The sequence below is a fragment of the Mobula hypostoma genome, chromosome 5 (assembly GCF_963921235.1).
Source record: "Mobula hypostoma chromosome 5, sMobHyp1.1, whole genome shotgun sequence".
In the NCBI taxonomy this organism is placed as follows: domain Eukaryota; kingdom Metazoa; phylum Chordata; class Chondrichthyes; order Myliobatiformes; family Myliobatidae; genus Mobula; species Mobula hypostoma.
The window spans coordinates 33,614,127-33,631,945 of NC_086101.1; the positions used below are offsets into that span (position 1 = coordinate 33,614,127).

The 17,819-nt window shown below is 47.7% G+C and overlaps 2 protein-coding genes across 5 annotated transcripts in view; one reads left to right on the top strand and one right to left on the bottom strand.

Moving 5' to 3' along the window:
• Positions 1 to 2,868: 2,868 nt before the first annotated feature.
• On the bottom strand, positions 2,869 to 10,558 carry ing1 (inhibitor of growth family, member 1). Its single transcript, XM_063047498.1, has 2 exons — positions 9,857 to 10,558; positions 2,869 to 4,109 (listed from the first exon to the last, which is right to left on the bottom strand). The coding sequence occupies exons 1-2, from the start codon at positions 9,990 to 9,992 to the stop codon at positions 3,415 to 3,417; spliced, it is 831 nt and encodes a 276-aa protein (XP_062903568.1). The 5' UTR covers positions 9,993 to 10,558; the 3' UTR covers positions 2,869 to 3,414.
• A 621-nt stretch (positions 10,559 to 11,179) lies between these two features.
• The window catches only part of cars2 (cysteinyl-tRNA synthetase 2, mitochondrial), a 59,296-nt gene continuing 52,656 nt past the window's right edge, over positions 11,180 to 17,819 (top strand). For 3 of the 4 annotated variants that reach the window (XM_063048331.1, XM_063048332.1, XM_063048333.1), the window contains exons 1-2: positions 11,180 to 11,444; positions 13,773 to 13,823. In XM_063048331.1, the coding sequence (XP_062904401.1) occupies positions 11,227 to 11,444; positions 13,773 to 13,823 (269 nt within the window). In that variant the 5' untranslated portion in view covers positions 11,180 to 11,226. The other variant, XM_063048334.1, reaches the window with a different exon arrangement.

Genomic DNA, 17,819 nt, shown 5'->3' on the forward strand with positions numbered 1-17,819 from the left:
GCTTCCTATAGTGAGGGAGTCTAGGACCAGAGTGCACAGCCTCGCAATAGAAGGACGTCCCTTTTGAACAGAGATAAGGAATTTCTTTAGCCGCAGGGTGGTGAATTTGTGGAATTCATTGCCACAGACGGCTGTGGAGGGAAAGTCATTGGGTACATTTAAAATGGAGGTTGATAGGTTCTTGATTAGTCAGGGTGTCAAAGGTTGAGGGGAGAAGACAGGAGAATGGAGTTGAGTGGGATACTAAGTCAGCCATAGTGGGATTGCAAAGACTTGATGGATTGAATGGCCTAATTCTGCTCCTATTTCTTATGGTGTCAGTCTGAGTCTGAGGCTCAGTACGTCTAAGTTTCAGTCTTTCAGTCACAGAATAAGGATATTACTCCTCGTCATAAGTGATCACAAGCAGATCCTGAGCAGAGCAGTAGGTGGGAAACTCACCAAAAACTCAAAATAAATGAGCGACAAAAAGGCAGCTAAATAACAAGGACAGTTTGGGGACTTATCAAGTTCGACAAATTCAGTCGTTCACCTGCTGACCCATTTCCTGGACATTTTGGAAATCTCACCAACACGGCTCAGACATCTGATGGATTCGTGGCTGGGGGTTGGGGGTTTGGACAGTTCTGGGATTGTGGACTGAGACAGGACCAGAGGAACAGGACCAGCTGTGACTACTGAAAGGCAGAAATGGCCACTCCTGCTCCTATTTGTCCAGGAAATGGGTCAGCAGGTGAACAAGTTAGTTCCCCACCTGCGAGTCCGCTCAGGATCTGCAGGTAGGACTGGGAGGCCATGCTGATCTGTGATAGAGTTACCTGCAACCATTGGTCATGGAGAACAGGCCCAGAGGGTGTGGAAACAAGGGGCTCAGTCTGGATCCTTGCCAAGGTCAAAGTCAAACTGGTGTTTATTGCCACATGCACAAGCACATGTGTACAGGTAGAATGAAATACTTACTTGCCCCAGCATCACAGGCACATACCACATAGCTGGTGCTCTGATGTTAGAGAAGTCCCTGGAACTGATGCACTGGAGAGTTGGTGTTTGCAGGTTTACTCTTGTCCTCTGGCGAATCTTCATTCATTTCCAGCTCTCAGTCTTTCCCAGTTTTGGCTCACACCAAGTCACAGTACATAGAAGAGTAAAGAGCAGGAACAGGCCCTTTGCCACCCCCCAAGTTGTGCCAAAGTAATTAGCCAACATAACCAACCTGACTGACGCATCTCCCACTGCAGCATAGCTCAATTCAATTTGTTTCCTGGCAGAAAGAGAACGTGAAAGGTGCTCTGTAAGTCCGCTTCTCTTTGGTGCCAAGTCGTGGTCCAGACTCCTTGTCCTTGGACAATGAGATGCATTTAGAGCAACACTCACAACATGCTGGAGGAATGCAGCAGGTCCGTGGAAACAATCAGTCAACGTTTTGGGCCGGAACCCTTCGTCAGGACTGAAGAGGGAAGGGGCAGGGGGCCCTATAAAGAAGGTGGGGGGAGAAGGCTGGTAGGTTCCAGGTGAAAAACCAGTAAGGGGAAAGATAAAGGGGTGGGGAAGGGGAGGCAGGGAGGTGATAGGCAGGAAAGGTGAAGAAGGAATGGGGGGAAACACAATGGGTAGTAGAAGGAGGCGGAACCGTGAGGGAGGTGATAGGCAGCTGGGGGAGGGGGCAGAGTGAAATAGGGATAGGGGAAGGGAGGAGCAGGGAATTACTGGAAGTTGGAGAATTCAATGTTCAAACTTTTTCAGGGTCTTTCCCCTCACAACCAGCATTAATTACCCATCCATAACCGTCTCAGAAATGGCGGGGCTGAGCCACCTGCAGTGCTTCTGCTGTGCCTTTGGGGATGGAGTTGCACAGTTTAGACCCGGAGATGCTGCAGGATGGATGATAATTCTCCCAGTTCAGGATAGGAATGGGACTAGGAGAGGGGCCTGAAGGTGGCGGGCCTGCCCATGGCGGGATCTATGTTGGGTCTGGGAGGGGCTCTCCAAGTAACCTTGGCGAGGAATTGCAGTGTTTTGTAGATGGTATGCACATGGGCACGGTGGGAGAGGCCATGTTTACAATGATGGTGGTTGGGATACCACTTCCAGACATTTGTGACATGGATGGAGTCCATCTCCTTCACTGCACTCGTCCAGGAAAAACCGTCTCAGAAATCCACAAGTGGTCAAGGGTCCGTGGTTTTGAGGATATTGTGCTGCTGTGGATATTTTAATCCTGCAGGTAATTAGTTACTCCTGCACACATACACACACACACATACACAGGCACGCGCTCTCACACACATAGCAAAACACACCCACACATACACAGGCACGCGCTCTCACACACATACACACAGGCACGCGCTCTCACACACATAGCAAAACACACCCACACATACACAGGCACGCGCTCTCACACACATACACACAGGCACGCGCTCTCACACACATAGCAAAACACACCCACACATACACAGGCACGCGCTCTCACACACATAGCAAAACACACACACACACACACACACACAAAAACATTTTAAGATTCAAGATTGTTTAATGCCATTTCCTGTACACAAGTGTAAAGGAAATAATTGTTTTACACAGCCACAACAGTACACGCATCACGTATCTGCACTCGCACACAGCCACACATACACATGGTGAGTAAACTTCTGAAGCTTAGGGGCTTCTCCACACGTCCCTAGTCGTTGCTGAGAACCCAGGCAAAGGGGCGGAGTTTCCCACCACAATCACAGACTGTGGAAGCAAAGTTAACGGGGGTGGGGGGGCAGCCAAGTGCATCAGGACAGCAACTGGGACAGAAAACCACAGGAAGGACAGGTGGGAAGCAGAGAACAGTGGCTGGAGAGCAGAATGAGGCACAAATCACACACACAGCTCCTTCCTTCATCCTTTATAATGTATATCACATCTGTACATGTTTCTGTTAAACAAGTAACAATAAAATTATTTCTTACAATCTGGTTAAACCCCAATACTGTGAATCATACACTATACATGGAAAGTTCCTACCTGTACATTTATACAAACTCTTGAGAAACTAAAAAGGCAGCTATTTCTGATAAATATTTTTAATAAAAACCATTTCCTCTTCTTTATTGTTTTTGTCCAGAGAGAGATGTAGATTTTAAAAAAAGGAAATGACAATTGACATTTTTACAATTTTTTTCAAGAAAGTGTTTTTTTTACAAAACAAAAACTAGTCCAGGCACCGGACAAGAAACATAAAAACCTGGGCTCTTTGAGTCCTCACTGTTACTTGGAAAAAAAACCTAGAAACTGGTCTCCAGAACAAATGCCTTCTTTAGAACACTCCCCACTATCCACTCGGCCAGAGAGAGGGGGACGCGTCAGTAATAAATACACAGGGATCTGTTGCTGTACAGAGCGCAGGCACTGACCCTGGAACTACCTGGTATACGCCCTTTCCTTTTTGGATTTCTCCAGTGCTTTGTCCATGGTCTTCTCATTCTCGCCCCTGCACTTGGGGCAGTACCATTTGCCTTTGGGTTTGTGGTGGAGGCTCACACAGGAGAAGTGGAACCACTCGATGGGACATTCATCATTGTCACAGCCGATCATCTCTCCGTAGGAGACCTGGTTGCACAGGCAGTAGGTGGGCTCGTTGGGATCGATGGGGAGGTCGGTGGGAGAAGCTTCCCTCTCCGCCTTGGCCTTGGACCTCTTCTTCTTCTTGGAGGTCTTTGCCTTCTTCTCCTTGGGCATTCCGGCGCTGGTCTCCTCGTGGTCGTGGTTGCTGGAAGTGATCTCCCGGTTCTCATTGTTGCGCTGCCTCCTGGACCTCTTGGCGCTGGCCTTCTCCGCGGGGGCCGTGCCCTCGCTCCTGGACCTGTCCAGCGAGGACTTGCCATTGGCGTCACTGGCGTCGGCACAGTTCTCGAAGAGCTCCACGTGCCCCTCCACCTGCCGGCTCCGGTTCTCCACCTGCTCCACCATCTGGTTGACGATCTGGATCTTCTCATCGCCCAGCTCCTGGCTGCGGATCAGAGCCCGTTGGATGTAGTGCAGGATGCGCCGGCGCTGCACCACGTCCGTCTCCCGCCGATGCTTCTCGTAGTACTCGTCCAGCTCCTTCAGGATGTCTGGAGGGAGAGGGAGAGGGGGAGGGGGAGAGAGAGATGCGTCACACAGGTGTTGACCTGCCACAATGAGCCTGCGTCGCTACCGTTGTCATGAGGGGAACACGGCCGCCATGTCAGCACAGCAAGATCACACAAACTTCAGTACAACAGCGACCGGGTTCCCCGAGACCCTCCCTCCGTATCACCCCTCCCACACTGTGACCCTCCTTCAGTATCACCCCTCGCACAGTGACCCTCCCTCAGTATCACCCCTACCACAGTGTGACCCTCCCTCAGTATCACCCCTCCCACAGTGTGACCCTCCCTCGGTATCACCCCTCCCACAGTGTGACCCTCCCTCGGTATCACCCCTCGCACAATGTGACCCTCCCTCAGTATCACCCCTCCCACAGTGTGACACTCCCTCAGTATCGCCCCCCCCAGTATCACCCCTCCCACAATATGACCCTCCCTCAGTATCACCCCTCTCACAATGTGACCCTCCCTCAGAGTGACCCTCCTGAAGGCACACACTCAGCGATTCAGGAACAGCTTCTTCCCCTCTGCCATCCAATTCCTAAACGGGCATTGAACCCGTGAACACTAACTCACTTTTTAATATATATTATTTCTGTTTTTGCATGATCAATAATCTATTCAATATATGTATACTGTAATTGATTGATTGATTGATTTTTCTTCTTCTATATATGTATTACATTGAACTGCTGCTGCTGTTAACAAATTTCATGTCACATGCCGGTGATAATATACCTGATTCTGATTCAGTATCACCCCCTCACAATGTGACCCTCCCACAGCTGCCTCACACGCCCCCTGCTTCTCAATACCTTTTTCCTTCAGATTCCCTCCATCTATCAATCACTTACCCCTGTCCCCCAGCCCCCCCCATTTACCACACACCACCTGTCTATCATCTCACACCCTCCTCAGTCCTCCCGTCACTTGCAATCCCTTCTTGCTACTCCCATTCTTCAATCTTTGCTGGCCCCCTCACCTCTCCGCTCTCAGTACTGACACAGGCTCTCCGCCCGAAACATCGGCAATCCCCACCCCCCACTGAGTTCCTCCATCGGACTACACGTTCCAGATTCCAGTAGAGGCAGTCTCTTGTGTCTCCAGAACACATTCCATCTGGTGGAAAGGCCACTGGAGTATTATATAGTGATAGCGCCCAGAGGGAGTTCAAATCCCACGTTATCAGACCTGGAAGCACAGAATTAGTAGAGAAAGAAAGATCTGCTGCCCTCTGAGTCTGGGCTGTCCCTCGGTAAAATCATGACTGATTCTCTGCACCAGAAATCCTCAAATTTATCTTGATGGGCAATAAACACAGTAGGAACAGGCCACTCGGCCCCTCTAATCACTGTTTGATAACACACCTTCAACATTACTCTTCAGCTCCCTCTCCGTCTCAGTTCCTTCCCCTGTCCACTCGATCCACTTCTCTCTCCCAGCTGCTTCATCTCCTCCATCCTGGCTCCCTCCCCCTCTCCCCTCCACCACTGCTTCACTGCGCCCTCCTCATCCCCTCCACCCCATCTCCCTTCATCCATGTTCCTTCTCCCTTACCCTATCTCCTGCACCCCTGCTCCATCCACACCTGAAACCTCCTCCTCTGAACCTCCCCACCCCCACTGCAGATTAAATACTGGGGGTAATCCCTGCCTCCACTTCATTCTCCCACAAATGAATTTCTCTTCTCCTTCTTAACCTGGAGATTCCTTGCTCTGAATCTATGTCCTCCCTTGTCTAGATCTCTCCACCATGGGCAATATCCTCTGAGCACCCACCTTGTCAACCCTCTGAATCCCACGGCTGAGTAAGGGATCCACCCTTCCAGTGAGTAACCCCAACTTCCTTAACTTCTCCTCACGCATCAACCCCTCCATCTCAGTGATCTAGCCAGTCAACTTTCTCCGTACTGCGCAAGTATCTTTCAATACAGTGATTAAATCACTACACAATATCCTTATAATCCATGGACTCACAATCCACAGATCTGAGATGTTATTGAGAGTGGAAATTTAAAAAAATAATACTGCAGATGCAGAAAATCTGGAACAGAAACAGCGAGAGAGTGCTGAAAACACTCAGCGGGTCAGGCTGCATCTGTGGCTTGAGAAACAGGGTCAACATTTCAGGTCTGAGATCCTTCTTTGTCCTGAAACAATGACTCTGTCTCCACCACAGATGCTATCTGACCTACGGACCGTTTCCAGCACTGTCTATTTCAGTTAATGGAACCCTGTGCCAGTGTCCAGCTGGAGTTGGGAACTGGATCACTGAAGGTCAGGAACATGAGAGCCAGGACCGCAGTACTACACCCCTCCGACAAGTTGTAAATATCGATATCAGAGTTGATGGTTGTATGTCATTGTGGTGTGAGTTAACTAGTGGACTTAGTGCTCTTCATATGTTTTTGTTGTCTGTTGGAAGACAAGTGTCCTTATCCCTTACAATTAGCAAGGACTTAGTGCACCAGCGATTTATTTGCAATAAACGTGAACATTCTACTACCCTTCCTAATTACCTGCTGTACCTGTATGCTGATTCTGTGTTTAATATACAGGTTCCTGCACACTGCAACTTTTGCAGTCTCACTCCACCCAAGCAAGTCATTTGTTTTTTCCTAACTCCTTCCCAAGTGGGCATCCTCACATTTTTCCAGACTATACCCACATCCTCCTGCAGGCTTCATGTTAATCCTCACAACCCACAGAATCTCCCTTTTACAACTCCGTACCATCAACAAACTTGTCTTTAGTCCTTTCATCAAAGGGTTAATAAAAATTATACATGATTGAAAGTTGAGCATTGACACCTGTGGTTTCACACAAGGTGTATCTTAAACACTTGTCCAAACTCTTGGTCTGATCTAACTTTTTTTACTGGGCTCTGTCGGGTTTCTTTGCTTTGTGGCTGCCTGTAAGGAGACAAACCTCAAGGTTGTATATAGTATTCATTCTTCGATTGTCAATGTACTTTGAACTTTTTCTATTTGCCTCTGGGTTACACTATGTGTGTGAATAAATTAACTGACATTACACTTTTGTGTAGTTCATTTAGAACGGTATCAAATGCCTTCTAGAAATTCAAATATACTGGCCCTTCTTTGTACATTCCATTTGTTGCCCAAAGAACATCAAGGAAATGGACAGAATCTCCCTTTTACAAAACCACTTTGACCTATTTTTGTTGTATCATTTTCTAAATCCCCTGGAATTTTCTTTAAAGTACGAGGCAAGTTTTTTTTTCCCCCAGAGTGGTGGTGGGACTGGAATGTGCTGCCAGCAATGGTGGTGGAGACAAATAAATAACAAGAGATTAGCTTTATTTGTCACACGTACGTTGAAACACAGAGTGATATGCATCGTTAGTGTCAATGACCAACACAGTCCAAGATGTGCTGGGGGCAGCCCGCAAGTGTTGCCATGCTTCCATTTCCAGTGTACGCCCACAACTTTACTCATCCTTTTCGGAATGTGGGAGGAAGCTGGAGCACCTGCACAAAACACATGGTCACGGGGAGAATGTCCTTACAGACAGCTGCAGGAATTGAACTCAGATCTTACTGCTGGCGTCGTAAAGCGTTACACTAAACGCAGGACAGAGACTCAGACCAGCACGTGGACAAGCAGAGGACAGAGAGATATGGATGTTGTGTAGGCGGATGGGATTAGTCTTGTTAAGAATTTTAGTTCAAAGAAAATCTGCAGATGCTGGAAATCTGAACATCACACACAAAACACTGCAGGATCTCAGCAGGCCAGGCAGCATCTACGGAAAAGAGTAAACGGTCCACGTTTCGGGACGAGACCCTTCATCAGGACTGGAAAAAAAGATGAGAAGTTAGATCAAGGTGAGGAAGAAGTACAAGGTCTTCTAATTTATCTTTTTTTCCCCCTCTCCAGTCCTGATGAAGGGTCTCAGCCTGAAACTTCCACTGTTCATTTTATTCCATAGATGCTACCTGGCCTGCTAAGTTTTGTGTGTGTTGCTAGGAATTTTAATTAATTGTGGCTGAAGGGCATGTACTGTTCTATATTATTAACAAATTCCTGCATCTTCCCAGTGACAGTTCGGCAAAATGGCCTATTGTTTCGTGCTTTTGTTTGCCTGCTTTCTTAAATAGCGACCTTACATTTTCCAATTGAATGGGATCTTTCTGGGATGCAGAAAGTTTCAGGGGAAAACTTCCAGACTCGAGGATGCTGGTGATGAGGTCTGCTCAGCATTTACCTCCTTTAATTTGCTGAGGATTTTCCCTCTGTTGAGATAGGTTTAAGTTCGCCAGTAATGTACTGAGATTTTATGTTGCCTCCATTAAAGACTTTTCAAAACAATTTAAAAACTATGACCTCTCTTTATGGCCCGGCTGTAAACCTCCCCCCCCCCCACGAACATTCCCGAAAGGACTAACGTTTATCTAAGCCACACTTCTCACTGTTTGTATTAGTAACTGGTATATTTATAAATAACCCAGGAGCTACCATCCTCTCCCCGGCCCTCCGGGCTCACTCAGTGGGAGAAAGGACCACCACAAGTAACAAGATTCACGTATCCGGCTGCCCACCTTTGGGAAGGCCGACAGGACCATGGGCCCGGGACCCAGAACCGGGAATAAGAGACAGGAGATAACACGCCGAGGCCAGACAACCAGGTTGTTTGATCTAAGCGAAAAGACCTAAAATGGAGAATAAACAAGAGGCCGGCGAAATACACCCACCAGACTGACGGGCATGGCCTTCGACCAATCATTGTCAAGGTCTGCAAAACAGTAGTCAATGAGAAAGCAGAAACCTTCCCGCGGGGCAACTGATTAGCATATACGTCCTCAAATTGCAATCTTCCCCATGATTGGCATTCAGGTTACCCAATCAAAGGACGCTCCGTTGACCGCGCCCCTGAGCCAATGACTGACGGTTGCAACTGCCTCTCGGATGCGCGCATGGGCCGCCTGCGTTTCCTCTGTGTGCAACTGGGTGACTACAGTGACTGACAACCAATACAACCTATCAAAAGCGAATCGTCTCTCTCAGTGACAGGCACAACTGACAGCCTATCACAAACTCGTGCCGTTCAGTTGACCCCACCTCCTTAAAGATCGGCAGCGTCATCTACTTATCAGGAGACAAGCAGCGACCAACAAGGAAACAAGTGGCAGCCAATGAACATGGAGGAGGTGAGTTTATGCTAATAAGGACAGGACTATAACTAAGGCCGCAGCGAGGCGGCTGCTTAGCGCGGCGGCGCCGCTTGGAAGAAGCTGATTCCGCGCTCTGTGCTCGGACCCGTTGCACACACCCAGCTGCCAAGCCACCCCTTCCTACTGCCCGTTATCCGCAACTCTGCGCACACACCCGCCCCCTCCGATAGGCCCCTTTACCATGGAGCAGTTGCCTCGACGCCGGCCGGGGAACTGGATACAGGAGATGGGTCGAGTAGAGGCTGCGATCGTCGCCTGCCGACACTCTTTCAGCCCCGTTCAAGAAGACTCACTGAGGGAGAGCAGCCTTGGGGTCCCAAGCAGAGAAAAGGGGACCCTTCGGTCTCTTCCCCGCCCGCCCGCTGCCCGGCTCCCAAACCCGGTCGAGCTGTCTGTTCACTACTCTCCTGCGTCGCTGACTGTCAGACATTTATTCCTCTTTCTGCCAAAATGGCTGAGTGCTGGAGCGGCTCTTTTGTTCGGCCCGCCCCAGTGCTGCAGCGGTTTGATGGGAACCGGCTCGCACCCCAGTTCCTACCTTGGTATTTAGCATCGATTTCCCTCATCAGAGAAACGTTCCTCTGAAGATCGAAAGGCAGAGACTCGATTGAATCCAGATAGTCCTCCACATAGTTCACAGCGTGCAGCTGCTCCCCGTTCGCAGGACTCAGCATCTTGCAAGCTACATTTGTTATTTGTTGGGGCAATAGGGGAGGGGAACAGACGGACTTTCCTTGGGCCACACTCGTTCGCTCACACGGTGCAAGCCTCAGCCCCTCACTCTCGCTCACTCCGCCTTTCTCTTTTAGGAAAAAATAAACAAGCAAATTTGAAAAGACACTGCCGGGACAGAGCGAGGCGTGGACTGGAGAGCTCTCCCCTTACATCGGCGAGTGTGGGTACAGCCTCCTTGGCCTCAGTGCCCCTCTACCCCTACACAGTCCGATCCCAATCCCGGGGCTTTGAATCCAACGTGGAAACAGCGAACCCAGTTTGAAACACTTGGGAAACACTCGAGAGGACAGCACGCATGCGCGCCGGCGGTCCTCATTTGCATAGTATTGTGACGTCTCTGAGCGCCCGCCACTGCTCGTGCCCATCTGACAATTGTCTTTCCAACTATTTATTTTAGCTGTCACATTTGGCAGGCACATGTTTCGTAAAGTCCTCTGTCAATTGGGATCCAACGTATGTGTTTTCTATTTATCTCCACCGAAGCTCTTGACAGATGCCGCACTTTAATTAGTGATTGGCAGCACCAAACACCCTATTAGCTGTAACCATTGCCGAGTGAAGGGAAGGATTTCACCAATCGGCAGGCGCAGGCGGCGGGAGCTAGGTCTCATTCGGTCCGCCCACGTAAATAGGAGCCGTCAACAGCCGGTGGTATGGAATACGCATGTCTGTCGCAGTGTCATCTGGGAGCTGGAGTCTCAATAACCCAGCGCTCGCTTTCACCCGGAGTACTTGAGACTACAAGTCCAGCAGGCTGTGCGCCACGAGCGGGACACATTTAAAATGTGCGGGCAGAGAGCCGCGGTTGAAAGGTCATTGCTGTATTTTTCCTCCGATCGTGAGGTAGAGGAAGGGCGCCTCCGTTGCTATGGGAGCTGCCGGTTGCTAGAGTTTTGAAATGTTTTCCCGGGACATGACTGCCGATAACTCATAACTCTCAGTGACACAGACTTCCTTAGAAGGCATCCCCACCTCCTTCCCCTCCGACTTCACACCCTTCCCCCTCACGTCCCTACCCCACAGCCCACTGCTTGTCGCAGCCTCCGTCTGTCAGACAGGCTGATTGACACGCGGTGTGGGCGGGGCTACATGGACACACCCATTTCCGCCGGGTTGCCACGCCTTTTCCCGTTTATTGTTCCGCCCCCGCGCGGCCTGATCCGTGGTAGCGCCATGAGGAGCCTGCTTGGTCGTTGGTGTTGGAGCGCTGCACCTAGGCGTCTGCGGTGCTCCGTGAGCGGAGATCCGGCTCGGAGCTCGCAGCAAGAGCGGCCTGGCTCCTGCGGTCGCGGCGGAGCTGAGGACGGCCACCCGGTCGGCCTGCGAGTCTACAACAGCCGAACGGGCAGCAAGCAGCCTTTGGTGCTGTCGGCCCCTGCGACCGCCTCCTGGTACCGCGCTCTCCGACTCCGGTCGCCCCTCACTACCCCGACAGGACACTCGCTCTGTGCCGCCACTCCCGAGTTGCGGCTCTTCCTTACTGCCCTCCCTCACAATGACACTCCCTCGCTGCCGTCCCTCTCACAAGTGTAGTGCTCCCTCAGGACTGCCCCTCCCACAGTCGGACGGTCCCACAGCACTATAAATAGAGGAGCTTTGGCGCATCTCTCTGGGACTGTAGCCAAGACCACACCGGATGTCATCTGTTCAGTTTTGGTCTCTAGGAAAGGATGTGCATTGGAGGAAGTTCAGGGTGACAAGGTTGATGTTTGAAGGGGGGCTGAGCAGATTGTGGTTATACTTAAGTCTGGAAGAAATAGAGGTAATTTTAGTGAGCCTGACAAGTTTCTGGTGGATGGGTGTTGTTGAAACAATACTTCCTCTTGTCTGGACGTTTTTAACTAGAGACAGATTGTAGAGTAAGCAGTCACCCTTTAAGATAAAAATGAGGTTATTTATTCTCTGAAGATGACGAATCTTTGGAATTTGTCAACTGTGGCACTGAAGCATAGCTTTGCAGAAGATCGCGGTTAAATTCCTGCCACTATCTGCAAGGAGTTTGTATGTTCTCCCTGTGACCATTTGGGTTTTCTCCAGCTGTTGCAGTTTCTTGCCACATTTCAGACACGTACAGGTCTGGGTTGGTAAGTTGTGGGCATGCTATGCTGTTGCCGAAAGCACAGCAATGCTTGTGGGCTGCCCCAAGCACATCCTCGGTCTGTGTTGGTCTTTGATGGAAACAGTGCATTCACTGGATGTTTTGATGTACGTGTGACAAATAATGCTGGTCGGTTATGGTGCAAGTCGAGTCATTGAAAAAAGATCATGGTAGAGACTGACACATTGGGTTTGAAAGAAAAGCGGTAAAGGGAGAGGGTAGGAAATTTCTGTTGAGGCAAAGCTGGATTATTCTTGATTGAATGGCAGAGCAGATATGCAGTGCAGTCTGGCTTTCCCTTGAGTTCTTGTGTTTGCTAAGGGGAAACCAGGCATGTTCTACATTTAATGTTAGAAAGTTCTGGTGTTTCGTAAACAAGATCGCGTCTGGAATGGTTGTGCTATAGTGGACTGTGGACACAAACTAGGAAGAAAAGATTGTATTCCAGGTTGACAGGCTGTGACTTGTGAGCTACTGCTAGTCCAGAAGATGAAATCCATCTTGAGCTGTCTAATTGGGCACAGAATTTTGGTGATGCGAATCAGACGGTGGTAGTGGAGGTTTGCTCATATTGCAGTCCTTTGACCAGGGGTCGGTGCTCAGCATCCAGTTTGTCATATATGTTTGAAAGATTTGTTTGATAATAGGTTGTGGATGAAGTAGTGATGTGGTGGACAGTAAAGAAGGTTACAACTAGAGCTGGATCAGCTGCAAAACTGGTCAAAGTAATGGCAGATGGAATTTAACTCGGACAAAGCTGAAGTGAACTCAAACCAGGGTGGGTGGGGCATAGATAGTAAATACCAGGGCCCTGAGAGTGTTTATAGAACAGAAAGATCTGGGAGAACATGTACGTGCTGAAAGTGGTGACGAAGGCCTGTGGCATGTTTGCGTTCATTGGTCAGGGCACTGAGTTAAAAGCATGCCATTGTACAACTACGAGATGCTGACGGGCCCACACCTGAATGGTCATGAGGATGGATTTTGGAGAATGTTGGACTGAAGGGCTTGAGTTGCAAGGAGAGACTGGATAGACCGGGATTCTTGTATTTGGAGCAGTGGTTCCCAACCTGGGGTTCATGGACCCTTTGCTTAATGGGATTGGCCACGGCAGGAAGTGGGTTGGGAACCCCTGGTCTAGAGTGAAAGAGGTGGAAGAGTAACCCTACAGAGGTTTATAAAATCATGAGGGGTATTGTTAGGGTTAATAGTTACTCTTTTTTTTCCAAACCAGAAAAGTATAAAACTAAAGGGTGTAGATTTATGATGAGCATTTAAAGGAAATTAGTGGGATATTGAATGAGCTGCCAGAGATGGGAGCAGTCACAAAAAGATGTGTAGACAAGCTCACGAATGTGAAAGTTTGAGGGTAGGGGTTCCCAACCTGGCATCTGCAGATGCCTTGGTTAATGGCCGGGGTCCATGGTATGAAAAATGTCCGGAGGATTATGAGCCAAATGGAGGAAAATGGGACCAGCCCAGCTAGGTGTCTTGGTCAGCACGGATGTGTTGGGCTGTTCCCGTGCTGTATAATGCCGGCTGCTGTTTGGTTTGTACTGTTTTGCAAGTTATAAATAGTTAAAAGATTGACAGATCTGATGTCTCATTTTTTATTTGACAGGTACAGCTGTGGGCCAACAGTATATGACCATGCTCACCTTGGACATGCAAGGTAAACACCCACAAAAAAAGTCCCGTTTATAGTGGAAATGCAGATCCTCTGTTTCGGAAATCCAGAAGCACAAACCTGGTGGTCAGGAGATTCACTCCAGATGCTGCAACTCTGAAGTGAAAATCAGTATAAAGAGTCAGTATGGAAGGGAAGGTCAGTGATGCATTGCAGTACAGGAGATTTTCAATGATAGTAACAGGTTTGGAAACTGTGAGTAGAGATGGTGGCATTGTCTGGAATTTGAATTTATTTAATTCTTACATCCATTCCACACCACGAGGGAGTAAAAATCTTTGCGTTATGACAGACGTGAATGTGAGCAACTGTTAAGTTGGATTACTAACAGGCCTCCATACTCGAGCTTCCATCCTGGGCCGTTGTTCCTTCAAAACCTGGTTTACTCTAAAATTTACATTTTCACTTTATCATAAGTAAAAAGCCTTTTCCATTTGAAGAACAGGATGTGTGTAACCAATGTAATGGTCCATTCAGAAAAAGAGCAACAAAATCATCCATACTAATCGTGATCTTAATAAAAATTCAGGAAGCTGTTCGTGATGGGTTGAAAAGGCTGTTGACGAGGCTGGAGTAGCTGATTTGTAAAATGTTATGGATGTTTGATAGAATTGGATGTTTTTGTAAACAGCAGGATGTGGTGAACTGTGAACATGGTGTTAATTTCTCACCTTTGTCTGTACCCTACATATAGAAACGATAAATTAAACCATATACAATATTTACTGTGAATCATTTTACTGTCTTTACAAACATTATATTCTCAAACTTACTGTGAGCTCTGCTGGAATTGTTAATGGTAACAAAAATCTTTTTGTGATATATTTGGGGTTTTTCACAAATCCTGTGTCAGGAAAATGTTGAAAAATACACCAAAAAAAATTCTGTCCCAAGTGAATAGGGCAGGGTGGTATGGGGCTGGGGAATTTATCTGGAAGAATTGAAAATTATGGAGGAGCTGGCATGGGAGGGTGGTTTGAGGCCTGGGATAGATCTGCAATTATCATATTGAATGGTGGAGCAGGTTTGATGGGCTGAATGGCTTACTAATCCTATTGTGTTCTTTAATGGGAAAAAATGCCTTGTGCTATATTCTCATAAATAAAATTTCTATTCCATACAGTATACGAAAATAATTTGAGTTAAATTGCAAACAAAAAAACATACATTTCTGGAGTATCTTTCATAACTGAAGTTCATCCCAAAGTCCTCTGCAGCTCAAAAAGTTGCAAAGTGTAGTCACTTTTGGGTATAATAATGTGCTAATGCTTTGAAAATCTCTTAACAGAGGGTTAAGTTTTGACAGCTGGATTTTGGAGATAGCAGACCGACTGTTCTTCACAATAGTGTTCATAGAATTTTGTACACCTGCCAGCAAGCAGGTGAGGTTATGGTTTAACATCTCATCCTAAAACAGCACCTCCAATCCCTCTGATAGTGGAGGAATCTCTTAGCACTGTCTCTCCAAATGTAAGACATTCTCTATGTTTGTAATAGTTAATTTCTAAGTTATAGAGTCATAGAACACTGCAGAGCAGAAGCAGGCCCTTTGGCCCATCTCGTCCGTGCCGCACTATTATTCTGCCCTGTCCCATCAGCCTGCAACTGCACCCGCACCATACCCCTCCTGTCCATGTACCTGTCCAAATTTCTCTTAAACGTTGAACTCAAACCTGCTCGTTCCACACTCTCACCACCCTCTGAGTGAAGAAAATCCCCCATAAACATTTCACCTTTCACCCTGAGTGCATGACCTCTAGTTCTAGTCTCACCTAACCTCAATGGAAAAAGTCTTCTTGCATTTACCCTATCTATACCCCTGATAATTTTGTACACCTCTATCGAATCTCCCCTCATTCTCCTACACTCAGAGAATAAAGTCCTAACCTAGTCAACCTTTCCCTCAAATACCGGCAACATCCTTGTGAAATTTCTCTGCACTCTTTCCTGTAGATGGGTGACGAGAGCTGCACGCAATACTCCAAATTAGGCCTCACTAACGCCTTACTCAATTCCAACGTAATAAGTGTAAAATCAAACTGATGGAAATTCTCATTTTTGGTTGGTGACCGTTGACATCAGATTAACTTGGACTTTGAGTGCTGTGGATTGACTGGAATGGCTCACTTCAAGCAGCAAGTTACAAACCGTTGTGAGGTTTTGAATTGCTCGCAGTTGTGCTTGTGAGTTTATCAGCAGGAAGCTCAGACTCGGTTTGTGCAGCGTGAGTCAGGATTGACAGCCCAAACTCCGTAGAGTGCTGTGTCCTCCAGGTGGAGCCCCAAGCCTGAATTCAAGCTGACTGCAGTGTTGATATCAAGTAAAATTAATTTTGCTGCAAATGTCATACTAATGCACTGTAGTCTATGCAAGATGTGCTGATAACGAGTTGCTTTTGTTGGTGTAACACTTCCTTGGTACTGCCCTGAAGGGTTGGCCTGGACGTCCGTGCTCGTCTCTGGGAACCTCGGACCTGTGGCCATGACTTGGAGGCAATGCTGCCAGCATAAATTTATTAATTCAAGTAAAGCAGCGACCAATTAATATCATGTCTTTCTCCAAAATATGAGTGAGTTGGAGCAGCAGACTGGGGTTCAATGTCAGTATTGCCTGTTGTTTCACTAGTTTCTACAACACTTGCTAACTAAGCAGTCATTAATCCAGGAGTGTCCTGGATCTGCTTCAACTTGCCTACCTTCACAACAGATCAACAGCAGATGCTTTTTCATTGGCCCTTCACTCAGCTCTGGAGCACCTGGACAGTGAAAGTACGTATGTCAGGATGCTCTTCATTGACTGCAGCTCCACACTTGACACTGTCACCCCCTCAAAACACATCACTAAGCTCAAAGACTGGTCCTGCATCCTCACTGACTGACGCCAGTCAGTATAGATTGGCAACAATATGCCTCAGCACTTGCCATCAGCACAGGTTGTGTGCATAGCCCTCTGCTTTACTCACTTCGTATCTGTGATTGTGTGGCTCAGTTCACCTCCAATCCTATAATATATCTGCTGATGACACCACTGTCATTGACCAAATCAAAGATGGTGACTAATCAGCATATAGCAGGGAGGTTGAAAACCTGGTGGAGAAATGTCACAACAACCTCTCAGTCAATGTTGGCAAATTCAAAGAATTTGAAGCCAAGGGTAGAAGTTAAATCAGCCCTGATCGAATGGTGGAGCAGAATAAATGGGCCAAATGGCCTGGTTCTGTTCCTATGTCTTATGGTCTAAGACAGTAGCCATGAGCCAGTTGCCCTTGGGGGACTGGAGTGGAGAGGGTCAGTAACTTTACATTATTTGACGTTATCATATGGGAGGATCTGTCCTGGGACCAGCATGTAAGTGCCATTACAAAAAAGTGCAGGGGAGAGCCTCGACTTTCTTGAGTTTGTGTAGATTTTGCATATCACTAAGACTTTGACAAACTCCTATAGGTGCACAGTGGGGAGTATACTAACTGGTTGCATTATAGCCTAGTATGCCCGGGAATGGAAATGTGGTGGATGCAGCCCAGTTCATCACAGTCAAACCCCTCCCCACCAGTGAGCACATTTACCTGGCGTGCTCCCACAAGAAAGCAGTATTCTTTGTCAAAGACTCCCACCATCCAGGCCATGCTCTCTTCCTGCGACTACAGTCAGGCAGGAGGTACAGAAGCTTTAGGTCTCTCACTACCAGGTTTTGGAACAGTCATTGTCCAATAAGCTCCCGAAGCAGCATGGATAACTTCATTCACCTCCACCCTAATTAGACGCACTTTCAATGCCTCTATACAACTCGTGTTTTCAGTATATGTATAATTTGTCTTTTGTGCTTTCGTTGTTTGATCTTTATTGCTTTTCATAAATACTATTGTAAGTGTCTTGAAGACTATGTACCAAGCAAACTGCAGTATCTGTAGCAAGTTCTAGCTCCTTGATTGAGCCTAGATTAGTACTCAGATTGAGACCAGATACATGTAGCTCCAGCCAG

Coding starts and splice junctions, on each gene's coding strand:
- ing1 (XM_063047498.1), bottom strand. CDS start 9,992: ATGCTGAGTCCTGCGAACGGGGAGCAGCTGCACGCTGTGAACTATGTG. Junction 4,110..9,856: donor AATCGATGCTAAATACCAAG/GTAGGAACTGGG, acceptor CTCTCCCTCCAG/ACATCCTGAAGGAGCTGGAC.